The 16,623-nt window shown below is 41.0% G+C and overlaps 1 protein-coding gene and 1 long non-coding RNA gene across 2 annotated transcripts in view; one reads left to right on the plus strand and one right to left on the minus strand.

Annotated features, from left to right (window-relative positions):
- Positions 1-16,623, minus strand: part of NUAK1 (NUAK family kinase 1) — a 46,753-nt gene that overhangs the window by 11,389 nt on the left and 18,741 nt on the right. Inside the window, exons 2-4 of the mRNA XM_005491181.4 lie at positions 11,967-12,087; positions 1,685-1,836; positions 314-379 (exon numbers count right to left, since the gene is read on the minus strand). Of these exons, the coding sequence (XP_005491238.1) occupies positions 314-379; positions 1,685-1,836; positions 11,967-12,087 (339 nt within the window). The remainder of the gene's footprint in view (positions 1-313; positions 380-1,684; positions 1,837-11,966; positions 12,088-16,623) is intronic.
- Positions 202-6,729, plus strand: LOC141728786 (uncharacterized). The gene is made up of 2 exons (XR_012579992.1): positions 202-437; positions 5,120-6,729. It is a non-coding gene; the product is annotated as an uncharacterized LOC141728786 (long non-coding RNA).

Raw genomic sequence — 16,623 nt, forward strand, 5'->3', positions numbered from 1 at the left:
AGCAGCCAGCAATAATATAATTTGTACAATAAGACCGTTTGCACGAAATGCTCTGCTGTTTTCTACCAGTGGGTAGATACTGCATTGAGAATCGTGGCCTTTGTGTGGCAGGACAGGGCTTTCACCAAAGTATGCAATGCTTCATTTAGTGTGTATTACTGGCAATCAGGGGTGTCTTCCCCCAACCTCCAGCCTCTTGCCAGATGCTGTTGCTTAGTAGCTGTTACCATAACAATGGCTCTTCTAATGCCTTGGGTAAAAATGTTATAAAACATGCAAATCCATTCTGAGAAACTGAGAAGAAGAATCTTACCTTAATATTAAAATTGTCATCAAGAAGAATGTTTTCCAATTTTAGGTCTCTGTGGACAACACCATTCTGAAACGAGGAAGAAGAAAATGGGGAAGAGCATGAGAAAATATTGGAAAAATTAAAGGTGAGCTGGCAGGGTGGTCTTTGCATCTACATTTCAGGGCTGATTTCACTGTCATAACACTCATGGCCCAGTGACTAGTGGCAGGCACTGTATTAGTCACTTGGTGTGTGGTTAAGGGAAGAATGACTGGAATCTGTCCTCCCACAGACACTCTGAAACATCAGGGGGTGGGGACGGGGGGGGGGCAGAGGGCTGGGGCGTGTCTTTTCAGAACTTAATTTCATCCTGGATCCTGCCCCCACTGTGTGAAAGCAGGATATTCTTCCCAGACATGAGAAACCAATATCTGTCAATGACGTTAGCCCCTATAAAAGTCCACATTCCTCCAATGAGTAGCCATGTGGATCACGGATTGGGGGAGTTATAATCCCAAAGGATTGTAAATGTTAGAGATGGAAGCAAACAGACTGGGTCTAGGTCAGAACCTTCTTTACAGAAACTTGGGAAAATTAAATGCATCAGGAATGGCACTGCAGCTTTTCAGCACTATGCAGTGAGGACTTTGAGAAATCCCATTTTTTATGAGAATTCAAGTAGAGACTTAAGTGTTTTAAGAATTCAAATTAAAATTGTGTTAGCTGCTCAATGCCTTTAGCCTCAAACAAATTTTGGCTCTATGCAGTTGTTTCATAAACAGAAATAAAAGGTCCATGATGACAACCAGTCAGCTACCTTGGGTTTAATTGCTTGATTTGTTATTCCAAGTGGATACCATGATGGGTAAGGTCATTAGCAAATGGTATCTTTCCTGCTACATCTGGTAAAGTTACTTTTACCTATCCAGAATGAGTATGTACTAAAGCTCATGCATGAACCTCATAGCTTTCTCTTGGCTTTTTCTTTCATATATCTCCTATTCTAAAGTTGTTTAGTAGTATATTCAAATTGCAAACACTTGTTTGAATGCATTAATATTAATGCTGTAGAGGTTATATGGGATGCCTTCTTTAGTTGATGTTGTAATTTTTGAGTTTTTAAATGTCAGGAGAAATATTTTAAAGGCAAAAATGCAAGGTTTGCCTAAAGTAAGGGTGTGTCTGGTATCTGTCATTGCACAGGAAAACATCGTTAGTCTTTAAAAAGGCACTAGTTCCGTGTAGTGCTTTTAATGAAGATCTTCTGTTGTACTGATAAAATAATGTATTCTGATACTTAATAATGAATGCTGTTGCCTCAGACATGCTTTGAAATATATGCCAGTAATCAGCCTTGAAGCAGCATTTTTTACCATTAAATCCTTTGCTCACCTTGTGGCAGTAATGCACAGCAGAGACTATTTGTCGGAAGAAGTGTCTCGTCTCTCTTTCGCTTAATCGCCGCCTCTCACTGATGTAATCGTACAACTCTCCTTTACTTGCATACTCCATGATGATCACAATTTTATCTTTATTTTCAAACACTGCACAGAAGAAAAGAAAAAAAACACTACAGTTAATTTAATACATTTTAAAATTGACACTTGAAAGAGTGAAGAAGACTCGGGATGTCTGATCACATCCTAGACCACCAGTGAGGCCTGGAAAGACGTACTAACAAATCTCACTGCAAAAAGCAAGTTCCAAAGCTACTTTTTGCCAGAGGAAGATTACAACACCTCAGATGAAGAGAAAGAAATTGAGTTTATCCTCTCTTTCATATGGCTACATGAACCTCTTTGTCTCAAATAATATGGGGTCACAAGGTGGCAAAGAGTGAGGTGAGGTGGACACTTGTGCCAGTAATATATGAATACCAGCTCCTGCTCCAGCACAGAATTCCTTGTACAAGTAGCTCACTTGAGGCCAGAGAATAGAAGCAGACAGGAAAGGGTTTGGAAAGGGCTCGTAGAAGGTATAATACATTCTTGTCTTCAGTAACTGAAACAGGACTGCCATTTGGCTTACAATGACTGTTGGTTGTCTTTCACCTACCACCAAAATCCAACAAATATCCAACTGATGGATGTGCCCTCCTCCATCCCAACTCTCTGTGACAGCACACTGGGCATGAACACCTGAACTTGCTATGGCTGCAGCACCTCTAGAGCAGTATAGCTCTTGTCAGTGTGGCTCTGTACCTCGTCTCAAGCAAACAGCTCTTCCTCAAGCTTCCTTATTTGCTGCCCCTACCATGTGTCCCACTGCATGTCACAGACTGAATGCTGTAATCCTCTGTCACTTGTGCAGAGCTGGCAGCAATGCACAACGCCAGCGTAAGCAGAGCAAGGAAAATCATCTCATCCACGTCACAGCCTGTACTGTAGTGTTCTTCGGGGCTGAGAGTATGCTGTGTCACATGCTGTCAAGGACTTCACTGTAAGTGGCAGATAACTAATATTTAATCTAGTAAAGCAGGCTGTTAATAGTCTGGAATTGCTGTATTTTCCTGGCTGCTAAATAGCTCTTCTCTTGTGTCACTGAAAATCCATTGCAACCCACTGGAAACTTCCTGCACCTGTCATAAGTAACAACTGCCATAAGAAAACATGGTGATTTTTCCTTTCTTTTTATCTGTGGCAGCCCTGGTCACACTGGCAGCAAGGCAAATACAAATTAATGAGGTTAAAGGATCTATTACAAATAGATGCTAGTTTTGACAAGCCCAACTGTAATGATGCCTTCCTATATCTCTTTATCAAAGTTCAGCCAGTAGTCTTTGGTGATTTAAAAAGAACAGAATTAAGCTTCAGCTTTTTCAGTGAAATGTGAAGCTGCCTCTCTTAACACACAGATATTTACTTCTCTTAGGCCTTGTCTCATGTCCTCTCACACTCTGTCACTCAAATCTACAAGCCAAAGCCTCTGCAGTTCACTCTAACACCCCTGAATCCCAGCCAAACAGCTCTGATAAAAGAAAGAGCAAACAGCCAGATAAAATTGGCTGCTTACTTGTCTGCTGGCCTCACTGTACCCGAAGAAGAGGCCTCTGCCAGTGATTAGATCCTATGTACATCCTCATTAGCAATAAACTTTGGAAACTGGGAAAGCCGTCTCCGGATGGATTATACATACAGTATCCCCTCCAAGAAACACAGACTAACACTGTCTGGGAAAAACTGAACATGCTCCATGTCATACAGGGAAGTGCTGTGATGTGCTACCAATAAAACAGTAATGCGCACATTCGCTTCTCTAATGTTAGGTACGGGCTTTTTTAAGAAGGCAAAAAAAAATAGCAAGCTGAGACAAATCACTGAAAATGCTCTCATATAAGACAAATGATTTAAAACAAACACATAAACCACACAGCAACAATAACAACAAAATTCCCTAAAACCCCAGCTGATTCCATGAGTTAGGGGGTATTGTATCACGCACGAACATGTATCACGCACCTGCAGGTGAAGTTGCCACATGGCAGAGATGATCTCAGTGTACCTTCATGGAAATATCCCATATTCATGGAATTATCCCATACATATCCCAAGCAGTTCCAACTGAGGACCACCCTCAGCTCAGAGGCATGTTTGCCCTTGGCTGTTCTTGCCCCACTCCTCCAAAAGCTGATGCCCCACCAGGTGTTCAGTGCTCCTGGTGACAGTAACAGCAAAAACAGTCCTGCCACGATAGAACATTCTTCCAGGCTGTGTTTTTATGAAAGTTTTGCCTTCATTACTCAGTTCTAAGAGTCTTCTCAAATCATCCTTGATGTTCTGAATTTTTAAATCCTAACATGTAATTATTTTGGACTCAAATTTGCCATATTAATACAAGTCCTGATCCAGATGTATTTTCCAACATTTCTACAGAAATGAGGTGGAAAGCATTTGGTTTGGAGGAATGTGCATTCAAAGGCACTTTCCATTTCAAATTTTCTCTTACACCCTCTAGGAAACTGAGATAATACCATCAAGCTGAATTTAGGAAAGCATAAATCCCTGTTTCAAATTTCAAATTTTTGTCACAAAGCCACACTAGAATCAATAGAAACAGAATTGTTCCAGAAACTCGTATTTGGTTTTCAGTTTACTGGCACACTTTTTTTCACGAGGGAGAATTTTGAGAGGGAAGCTATCCTTGAACTTACGTGACATTACAGAGCCCTCCTCACCATCATCATAGCTGAACAATTACAGAATTAAACAGCAAATTGTTTCTCCACCCAGGAGCAGAGGTGAATAGGGAAGTATTTTTTTACAACTGTGTCATTTCACATCAGAGCATGTCCACAGTATCAGCTGAACCTCAGGAGTGGGCACGGAGCTATCTTCTGCAGAGATGGACTCAACAGCAGACAGAAAAATCTAAAATGAGAGCTGCAGCTGAAGGAAGAGGAGGTTGAAAGGCAGTGGGATTTATGTCTTTACACACACACATAGCGTTAAAGAGGAATTTAGTGGTCAAGACTATCAGGCAGATGAAAAGGTGGTATTCTGGCAATTCTTACACCATCAACCAAGTACACCATGAATTTTCCCAGTAGTATTTAGGATGTCAGGCATGTTTCACACAGGCACTTCTGAATTTCCCTTCTGAGCACAGCATGTAGTTTTATAAACAAATGCTCAAGAAAGCCTTGTGGCCAATGGCTGGAGGAAGAGAAGAGGGCATTAATTAAAGCTGGATTGACTTACTGCAAAGAATAATGAGGTAATAAATATAATGCCCTGTTAGCACCTGGGCTGTAACTTGTGGGCTGATGATGGACGAGTTGCCTCCATATAGCTTTGGGAACGCTTGGTTCACTCTTTGTTTTTGTTGCAGATGATTTATTACCTGCCATCCTACTGCATATTCATTCTGAAACTCACCCTCACCTAGAAGTGTGCCTGAACCCTGGCTGCACCAACTAGCAGCAGAGAAGCAAGATGCTGAACCCCAGGAACTTCCCAAATCTTGCTACTTCTGGGACAGCCATGTCATATAAGCCTGCTCCTCAGCCCTGAGCAAGGTCAAGGGATGGAGACCATGTATGAGTAAGGTGGGGCTGCTTTAGCTTCTTTCAAACCATCAATACTCTAGCCAAATTAGATAAGCAGAGAACTGTCAATACCAACACCCATACATGGATAGCAGCGGAGATGGTCTGTCAATTAAGAATCAAGATAGGGGGGCTGCTTAGATACAAGGCACAAGCTTCATCTATTAGAGGGGACAGCAGCAGGAGAATGCTTGCTACTGGCTGTGTGTCATCTATTTCTGAGCATCTGTGTTTATTTGCACCACTCTGAGTTACTCTGAGAGCTGCAACAAGACCTTGATGCGGCGGGAGGGCTGCTGCACTGCCTCAGCCACAGTGGTCAAGTGCTGCTGCAGAGTAGTGCTTGCAAATCACTACTGCTCCTTAGCAGACAGAGCCTGCCAGCTGAAGGATTGACTGTGGAGATGACTGCATTTTATGTGGCCACAGGGGAGGAAGCAGGGACAGCAGTGTGAGAGCACATCAGGAACCAGGAGCAGGAACAGCATAAACCTCATGGTGTAAGGAAAAATGTGATTGTATCCCCAGGAGATGAACAAAGGACTAAGACATTGGCCATAGCAACGCAGAGAAACAGCATTTTCCAGGGGCTGCAAGTTTGCTTGGGCTTGGTCTGGTCAAAACCACTTGGTTTTGGTTTCCAGAAACCTTGGGAACCTAAGCAGCAAAGGGTGCTTAACATACAGTTGTCAAAAAATTCTTACTTTTCTTTAAATCCCACCCTTAACTCTAACATGTTTGTTTCTTTTTTAAAAGTGACAGAGAAAAAGTCTATACCTTCAGGCTCATAATTGAAACCAAATCTGCTGACTTCAAAATTCCTCGAAGAACATAAATGTGAAATTGGGAAAGAATTTCACTTTTCGCTATCAAAGAGATATCTGAGACAAAGTACATTTTCTAACATGAATAATCCATCCCTCTTTCACAGGCTGTTCGACCACAGTAATAGCTCTTGCATAAAATCTCACCACTTATTTATAGTTAGAGGCTGTGAAATTATGAACTCAGCTTCTATCTACAGCCTTCCATTTTCCAAATAGGTGGCTGACCTCTTGCTCATCAGCATTCTTCTTTTCAACCTTACAGCCAAATTCTTCCCTCTAGCTACACCAAAATCACCTCCTCTGAAACTCATGGGACAAGACACCAAATGAACACACTCACTATATTTCTTCTCTGCTAAGATGTGCTTCACCATAAAATTGTTGAAAGCCCAGATGGGCACGGTTTTGCAAACATCAATCAGAAAGGTTTAATGGTACACTGTATATCTCTCTATTAGGATAGTTCACTTTGGACTGACTTACTACCAAAATAAAAAAAAAGTCCTTCCTCCAAGCTCAAGTCAGAGTGAAGTCATACTAAAGTCAGAGTGAGTGCTGAGGGTGGAGGATTCTTGGACTATCTCCTTGTGGGCTGATTCCATTTGGTTTACATGTAACCCTGGGGTAAGGATTTTAGTTTGTTAGTTTAAGAGGGGCAGCCAATCTCTTTGCACTGGAACCATTTGAATTCTCCTCATGCCTTTGCTCTCTATCAGAGCAATCTCCTAAATTAGTTCCAGTATGTTGACATTCCTTCCATCTGGTGTCTTTCCATTCAGTGGTATTTTTATTACACTCCTAACAGCCGAAGACAGAAGTACCTTTCCATTGCTACAAAATGCTCTTTTATTAAAGGTCAGCCAAATCAAAAGAACAAGTAAGTTTGTTTTTAATTTTGGAGATGCAGACTAGAACAACCTTTTCATTCAGAAAATTCATGTACGACCCACTTACCTCACTTGTGTAAATAAGCCTTGAATTATTCTTCAAAAATGCGAGTACTGAAAACTGTCTTTTACCTTGGAAATTCAGCCTGATTCAGCTTTTGTGGTTTTGACTGTTTAACAGCCCCCTGGCATAATGTTAATTTAGCTGTTTTTTAGCAGCAGTATTATTTTATTACTGTTTTTAACAGAGCATATAGCAGACATGAAAATATCCCAGATCAAATGAGAATATCACGTATATGCATACACACAAATTTATGCATATGCTTAACTATAATTGAAGACATCAAGATATAAAGTATGTGTTTTAATGCTAAACTTGTGTTAAATTATTCTTCTAAACTATGGCCTTCTTCAGCTAAAATTAATCTCCTTTTTAATTAAAGGAACGTTGTTAAGATCCTGCAATTATCTTTTTAAATCATACAACATGCTATAATTTACTCCTCCCCAGTGAGGAGATTAAATCAGAATGGGAATTATTATCCTTGGTGAAGTTGCTTCTCACAGAGCAAGACTGAGGATATGCAGATTATGATGGTTTGCTCTTTAGAAGGAAGGAAAAATGACAGTTACCAATTTGGTCACAATAACACATTACACTAATTGTCTTTGTTTCGGCAAAGAATACAAGCACTAACTCCCCTTTATTTAAATATTATTTAAATGTCGAGGAACTTCAGAGAGGCAAATATTTACATTACTATGGCAGGACTGTGTAAATGAGAAGTTCAAAATAAATTTCATCGCTGCTGGCAATCAGTTTGACATTTAAACTAGACCTGCCCATGATCTCACACATTTGCGTTTATATCATGTCTGATGAAGTCTGTTTAGGTGATCACCCTGAATGGCAGGAAATTCATAAAGCTGAGGTATGGTAACTAAAGAGTTAAGTTTGTTTATTCTTGTTTCATTGATATCTCCAGACACTTGAAATATTACTTGATGTTCTTGGTTGTAATCAACTGAAAACAATGATAATAAAGCACTCAAAACTCAAAAGCCTACATAATTAGAGGAAATCAATTAGGAATGTGTTTAAACAGTATCACTACGAAAGCACTTTCTCTTGGCCAAAAAAAAGAATAATTTCAGCTTTCCAACTTCCAACATTCTTGATTAAAGCCCAATCATCCATAGGATGTTTAAAGGGACTTGTGGCCTTTTCAGGTGTTTTGCACACAGAAGGGGTGGGGTCATTAGGCAACAAAGTTTGTTTTGATTATGTCTGAAAACCAGGAGATAGCAAAGGCTTGGACAGAGGCTGGGATTGCTCTCAACTGTGACAGCCTGAGACAGGTGACTGTTTTGCCACCCTGGCCCCGGCTGCTGTCCCACCCTAAGGTCCACATACAGCTGATGGCAGGAGACACTCGTCTGAGCCAGCACTGCTGCAGGGATGCAGTTCCTCAGCAATGGCTTGTGTCCACACACCTTTAACAGCTGCCACACAGGCAGATTTCTGACAATGCAGCCGGTTTTGCTGATGATATGATGACTTGACTGACACAGCTCCCCACACTGGAGACAGGCCTATGTGTGTGTGAAACACCAAGTGTGTTTATGCTTTGCTACATGAAGTCTGGCACAAAACGTGAGACTGAACATGTATTTGGCAAGTGCAGTGAGTATCCTGGAATACTGTGCCACTGCTGTTACACACTGTCAGATTATCTCCTGTTGCCTTTGAGATTTGGAAGTAGAGCTGAACCAGTCTCCTGATTAAGCATGCAACCTAGCTCAAGCACTTGGGAGATTCATATTTTGTGCCTTGTTAATGCAAAGTGTGCAGCACTCTTATAAGCATCCTGGCCCCAATTCAGCAGAGCACTTCAGCACACATTTTCCTTCAGTTTCTCGTTTACATTAATGCCATCATGTTCCACAAGCACCAAATTTTGATCCTAATGTTTATTCATTCTCCAGGGAAGATCTTCAGTAAACCATTTCTACAGCCATGCTAGCTAATAGTCTGTTCACCTTTAAGTACATTTTGCAAAAGGGCAGACTTTTCTGTATGGTTATGCTGACCAAGGACAACTCTTTCAGCACAGAAACAGTCATGCAGACAACCCTACTTCACACTACAAAGACTCAAGAGCTCACTCCTAAACGTATCCAGTGTAACTTCACCCTCATGATTGGCCCAACATGTGTTTAAATGTTCACAGAATGTTCCTTCCCTGGTTTAACTTTTATAAAGTATTGCCAGATGAGGCAGATTTTGCACTCAAGCTACTCCTGGAAAAATATGTTCGCTCTCAAAGGCTTTATTATAAAATCCTGGAGTTTTCAAGGCAAAAAAGCAATGGGGCAAAGGAAGGGCGAGTGGCAGGGGAGAGACAGACAGATGAATGGACAGAGGCATTATTCTATAAACTAAAATTTATGTGCTGAGATCAGAACACTGCCAGCAAAGCCGACTTCATTTATCCAGTCCCTTTCAAGGAGTTTAAAGTCACTTAAAGGAGCACTTCCCTCACAGCCACACTCAACAGATTGCCAATTACAGCCCTGCTGAGAGGATGTAATTTCTGTAGTCACAACTGTGCATCTGCCCTGGCAGTAATGGGCAAGGTACATGCTTTGTGATTAGGTTACAAAGAAGCAGCTCTAAACTGGAAAGCTTGGTTTCCACAGATCTTAATTTGCTTCGTATCAATTAAAAAAGATAAGGTTGTATTTACATCAAGTAGACAAATTCAGAGGTTAATTGCTATTAACAGGAAGGTCAAAAGGATACCTAAACAAGATCCTACTTAGTTTGTAAATGCAGTACAAAGAGCTTTCCAAGGTTATTACAGGGATATCCAGCATTGTCCATGGTACATCCGTACAACTTGGCAACTATAGAGTGTAGTGGCAGTCTGGAAACCTGCAGTAAAAATTTGTGAGATAGGAGTAAAATATCTCAAGGGTGGCTTCAGTCTTAAAGTCAATCTGATCTAAGTTAGTCAACTAGACTCCAACAGGAGCCTCCAATATGTCATTTATCCCACTTATCTGAAAAAAAGGTCTCCCAGGAGGGAGCCAACCACACCGGGAAGATGCTGAATTCTCTTGACTAGAGAGGGACACTAGACTTGTAGCATACACCAACTGCAGAATTGTTGGATTGCTTAATTTTAGTGAGATTAAGCCTGCCTCTTAGGATTTACTGACTTCAACATTTTGTGTCAGGGGATAGCAATATTATCACTATTTATGCATCACTCAAGAGGAAAACCTATGTGTTTGAAGTCCAACTTTGAGAGGATACAAATACTTCAGCCCTTGATGTAGTGGTCCCTTAACTTCACAACAAGTACTCTTCAGCTTCAAGAGATGCACACACTCAAGGGCCCCTGAGGTCACACCCTCACCTCTGGGCAGCTCCTGTGGGTTCAGCTACATAACCACACATCTTCCCAGAGCTACTGTATCTTAAGTTACAGCATTGGCTGCTACAGGCCAAATACTGACTCTGACTGCTTGGAAAACACACCAGAACCTGATACGGGTGCTCATCCTCCTCAGACAAGATGAATTCTCCATCATGGAGCTCAGCTGGCTTTGCTGCAGAAGCATTGCTCCTGTCTCCACAGGGCCAGAGAGGGAAGTTTTACTCCCCCAGGACTTAGTGTCTGCTTCCTAAAAATGCTGTAATCTTTTTCACTTTTACAAATATTTTAACTCAGTAAAAACTGTTTTAAGTAAGTATGAGAAGGGCAACTGGTCTAAGAACCACAGCATGCTTAATATTTTTAATTCCTGAGTTCCCATCCATATTTGAAGTAACTTTTGTTCCATTTGCAACCCACATGCTGACACAGCATCCCTCCCCTTTTCTGTTCCCAGATCCTTTTATTAGTTTATTCAATAAAAAGACAGATACTCATCTCTTTTCAAGTACAAGAACATGCTTTTGAATAACTCAATATGTGATACTGTAACAGTACGCCAAGACAGCTCTTGTTTTAATCAGTCGCATCAACTCTCAGAGCAGAGCTGCCATACACATCTCATCACCTTCTTCATTTACCTCACAGCTATGGCAATGTGTAGGGCTACATTCAGGCTTCCTGTTCTTCACAGAGGAAAAAGGGTGATCCCCAGGGATAAGACTGCCTGACCCAGGTCTCTCTGAACCTCTGGAGTCTACATCCCATGTACAACATGCAGCCTCCCTCCCTGCAGCAACAGGCCTTTTGACTGGCATCTTTTAGCATGCACATAACATGACCTGCCAAGCTAGTACTGGGAGATAAACAAACTGGCAAATCTTCCTAGCTGTGTCCCAGGAAGAAAGGAGGTAGAGGAGGAAGACAGGATAAGGAAAAAGGAATGATAAGCCAGCCACCAGAGTGACAGGAAAGTGTGCAGTGGTGGACAGGAAGTGGACGCTGGGATTCAGGGGGAAAAGCTGCAATGACAGAAGAAGCAACTTGAACTGACTGGTAAGGGAGGTCCAAAGTCCTAGAGCAGATAAGAGCAGTCCTGTGCAGTCCAGGGAAAATAAAGCAAACAAGGACTGGTCTAGGGGCTGGGAACAGAAACAGACATCAGGCTGGTTCATGAGTGAGGGTGAAATGAAACTGAACTGTACAGTGGGAGCAAGGACATGAGGTGATACATGCAACCATCTCCCACCTGCGACTGACACAAAGAACTCCCACAAGAAGAAGCTCTTCCTAGCAGAGGTTTATGCATCTGTGAAACACTGGTAGCTCAGAGGGAAGGCAGTGCTCAAGGCAGTCTCATTGGTAAGGGATGAGCTACACAAGGAGTAAGGGTTCCACGATCTCAAGAAACACAAACAGCAGGTCTGCAAGAATGTAACAGAGCAGTCAGGGAGGAAAATCACATTCACTAACCTTCATATATGGTGATGATATGAGGGTGGCTGAGGGATGACATGATCTCAATCTCCCGTCTGATGTGAACCATATCTTGTTCATCCTTAATTTTGTCCTTACGAATGGATTTTATTGCAACCTATAAATGCAGGAAATCAAGCGTTATTCTTGGAACTGAACAGATGCATCTAATCCACTAAGAAGAGTTAAAAAATAAATACAGATGTTAGATGTTGGCAGAACATGGAATGACCAAAAGAAACCTTTAAAATACAAACCTCCATGCTCCAGCTCCCTCACTATATAACAATAAATACACTCTCATGACAGTGTAATGGGTGACATGAAGTTTTGGGCTCTTCAGGTCTTAGGACTTTACAGAGGGGGAACACAGCATCCTTCAGAAAGATTTCTGTGCTAGCCTAAGCACTCTTCTTATGCAAATGGCATAATTCCTCGAGAGACTTTGATGGGAAGCACACGTGCTAAGACATGATTGCATCTGACAATTTCAAAAATAAAATTTTGAGACAATTTATTTGAAAAAACTTTGATATTCTGATGGAACAGAGGCAGGGAATCCAGGGTGCCAATTATGTATTGATATCCATGTTAATACATAAATGATCCCATTAACACAGATTAGTCCACGGTTCTCTAAAGCAGGCATACTGTTCAGGAGTTGTGACTTATTAAAAAATCAGAAAAAATAAATCTTTAAAATTCACATTTAAACTTGTCCTTATATAAACCCAAGCCTTCAGGTCCTACACAACACTTATGCAGTCACTGCAAAACCATATCCTTCCTGCATCCTTCCTCAATCAGCAAGCTTTTTTAGAAGCATATCATGTGACTGGATGTCTTTCCAAAAGGCAGGGTGGGAACAGAGGAAGTGATAGCTGAACTTGCAATATAAACTCAAATTATAACAGTCCTTGTGTGTGTATGTGTGTTGCCTGTGAAAAAAGGGCTTATCTGAACACTCCCATAAATAACTGTGGAGGTAATCTCATGCCCTATGAGAAATGAAGAAAGCAACAATGCAGAGAAGCTGGTGGGAGAGGGAAGGTGAGGGTATTGTGCATACTGAATGGCATCACAGTCTTTATTATGCTCAATATCTACCCTGCATAGTTTTTTTAAGCTAGAGTTCAGGGAATAAATTATCAGCTAGCTTAAAATCAACAATAAGTCTTTGAAAAACATCATTGACCTGCTGAGATGACCACCCTTTTATGGGTAAACCAAACTTGTGGCATTCTTTGCAGCCAACTACTGTGGACTTCTCCTGGGAAAGCATTCGTAAATCTATGATTTGCGTTATTTCCTCAGTTACTCTAGGAAAAAAAAAAAATTCACTGCCTACTTCAAGGCAGTAATTGCAAGTGGCATGACCAGTATTGTTTTCATTATATGATGTAGCATTGAGGATATTGAAGAAAGAAGAGAAAAACTTACAATATTATAAAATTGAAATGTACATAAACAGGAGCCACTTTAAAGGATCAGGTTTCCTACAAAGCCTTCAACTCTGAAAAGCAACATTGTTCAAAAACGCATTAAGCACATGCCTCATCCCCTTGAATTCCCAAAGACTACTGCACGTGCTTAAAATTAAGCTCTTTCTCAAGTGCTCCCCTACTTTGTGACAGTTGAACAAAAAGAAATCAAGGGACAAAACGATTTGCATGTTAAATCCAAAACAATTCTTTTTTTCCTCTTGACCCAAACATTTGGAATAGAGACTTTAAAAGTAACAACATAGCTATAGTCTTCTTTACATGGCACATATTTCTAGAAAAGATCTTAATTGAATGAGTGACCAAGATAGCCTCCAAGTAATTCTAGAGATGGAAAAGGCAACCAGCTCAAAAGATGACAATGGATTTTTCCCCTTCCCACATTTGCACTGGGACTGATTGGAAATGCAAATACACCCTGTATACAGAAGGATGTGGGTGGCTCTTGGAGCGGTATGCGCATTCCTGCAATAAATATAGACATGGGTAAAAACACATTTTTTATTAAAAGAAGCCTTGTATTTGGCTCTGAGGAAGAATTTAAGAAGGGTTTCATTGTCAAATATACAACGGGGAGCAAATTCTTCCCTATTCACAGCTGGTAAAGTAATAACAGCAGCCTAGAGGACATGCCAATCTCCTGATAACTTGACTGCGTGCTTCACAGACAGGACTTCTGCACATCTACCCACTGGCCTCTGTAGAACAATTGCATATAAGAAAACATATTTTTAGATACAAAAATGCAAACATGATTGAAAAGTGTGGTAGCACTTTGTAAGTATACATTTGGATCATTATTCTAATGCAAAAAGATGTGTTGCCTGGGAACACATTTTTTAACAGGACCAGAGAGTTTACAGTCTCACAACCCATGCTGAAGATTAAGGTACCTTAATTTATAAAGGCTATTCCTAAAAGTTTACCCAAATTTCAAAGATGGTACTTAAGCTCTCCTAAAAGAATCACTTCCCAGTTGCAAAGGCAGAATTCAACAGCCCAGCCGAAGTACTTGAGATTTTGTCAGTGACATCCAGGCTGTAACGTCTCATCACAAATATAAGGAAAGAATACATGCTGAACACATCCCTTGGGTTTTAACATTCAAGACTTTCTCTTCCCTCACTCAGCACTTGGAAACAAGGAAAGACAATCAGCAGGTGTGAAATATCTTTACTTCAGTGGTGTCAGTAGAGCCAGGGCAGCTCTAAGCATCCACCTGGCCACGGTCAGCCCATGCCCTGCAATCCTGACACACAGCAAGAGCGCTGCATGGGAGGCAGTGCCCCTTGCACGTTACCAGTACGAGCACTCGCACAAAAGAGAGGTTTACTCACATGCTCACAAAGTAGTATCACGCTCTATTTGCACAGCACATAAGTTGTAGCCATTTATTAGTTAAACCTTGATAAGCAAGTGGTGAAACAGCACAATTTATCCACTTTCAGAAGGTGAGGAAATCAAAACAGAAAGGTGACATAACTCCTGAAGGAAACAAGGACAGTAAGGAAACAGGCAGTATCATCTCAGATACTGCTGCCTGCCTCTTCCTCCCAAACTGCGCAACACACCACAGAAGTGCCTTATTCAACAAACCATCTTGTTATTAAAGGATGACTTCTGACACCTTTCTCAATGTTCGATTGCTATTTTTCTCCTCAAAAAGGGTAACAGGAAAGTGAAAGGTTCAAAGGCATCCCAAAAAATACTTTTCACCCCATGCCATCTGCCTGGTGGCCCGCACGATCCCCAAGTGGATAGGTTCCACACTTCAAAGGCTATCAGCCATGCACAGCCTTGCTGGTGAGCTGGTCTGAAAGGCCGAACAGTGAGTGATCGGTGTCAGCAGACTGTCAGAGGTGGCATCCCAGAGCAGGATTAGTGGAGCAGGATAGCATTCATTACAGTTATTCCCTTCTAAGAAACAGATTTCTGCCAGTCAATTCTTTTACCTACACCAGTCTGCTCAGACCATGTCAGCAAGAATACTTGGGCTCAAGTCTACTGCAGTGAAAAAAACCAACACCAACACGAAAGCAGCCCAGTTGGGTTTTATTCAGTATTTCGTGGAAACATTACAAATCACAATCACATTCCAGGTATTTATTACATGTTTCTTTGTTTTCATATCTCTCAGCAAAACAAGACCCCTATCTGTATGTTATGGTATTGGACTATAAAACAAGCCTCCCTTCCAGGTCTTCCAAAATATATAATAATATAACTTCTCTCATGAAATTTATTTCTTTCAGAAATATATTCCAGAAAATACATTTTCAAAGAGGGCTTATGCTTTTAATACCAGACAGAGCCGGCTCAAATTTTTCTAAACCCCACTTACAAGACTGTTGCATGAAGGACCTGAATAACTTCAGCATAATAGGAAATAAGGTAAATTGAAAAATACCTTATGAAAGAACTTGTTTGTTCATTCTTATGGCTAATTTCTTTCTTTCTAGCCTGCTTTCTTGCTTTCTCTGCAAGCAGTGGCTTCACTGTGGGCAACATCAAAATTTATTAAGGGTCACAGCCTATGAATCAAGAGTACAGAAAAAGCAACACACTTTTTACATCAGCTACATTAACTACTCCAAATATTCCAGCTCAATATCTGCAGAGAAAGTGCTGTTAGTCCCTTTGGTACTCTCAAAACACTGTACTTATACCTCTACCACACATTTCAATATATTTTACTGGGTTTAAGACTTAGATAATTTAATTATAGTATTTTTAGTAACATTACTAGTGGAGGAATTTGTATTTTTCCTAGCTTCTTGTCTTAATGAGAATTTCAGATAACTCCAAGACCTTGCACTCAGAGAGAGTAACATATCAGATTCCTAATCATGAAATTTAAAGCCTCTCACCCCAACAAAACAGGTTCAAGTTCACCCAAAGCCCCTATAGACACAGTATCCAATCTGGCAAAACACTTTAGCACATGCCTAACTTCACACATGTGAGCAGGCCATCGACTTTTGTGGGACAACTCACACATGCAAAGTTAAATGCATGAGCACCAAGGTAACAGCTCAAAACTAGGCCATGTGAAGTTTCTCTCTGGAGATCATTACTGGCTCTGTCCACCAAAACCATCCCCAGTATCTTCTGCGGTTCTGATGGCTGCATGCTCCCACACATGGGTCAGGGGG

Source organism: Zonotrichia albicollis, chromosome 4 (assembly GCF_047830755.1).
Source record: "Zonotrichia albicollis isolate bZonAlb1 chromosome 4, bZonAlb1.hap1, whole genome shotgun sequence".
NCBI lineage: Eukaryota > Metazoa > Chordata > Aves > Passeriformes > Passerellidae > Zonotrichia > Zonotrichia albicollis.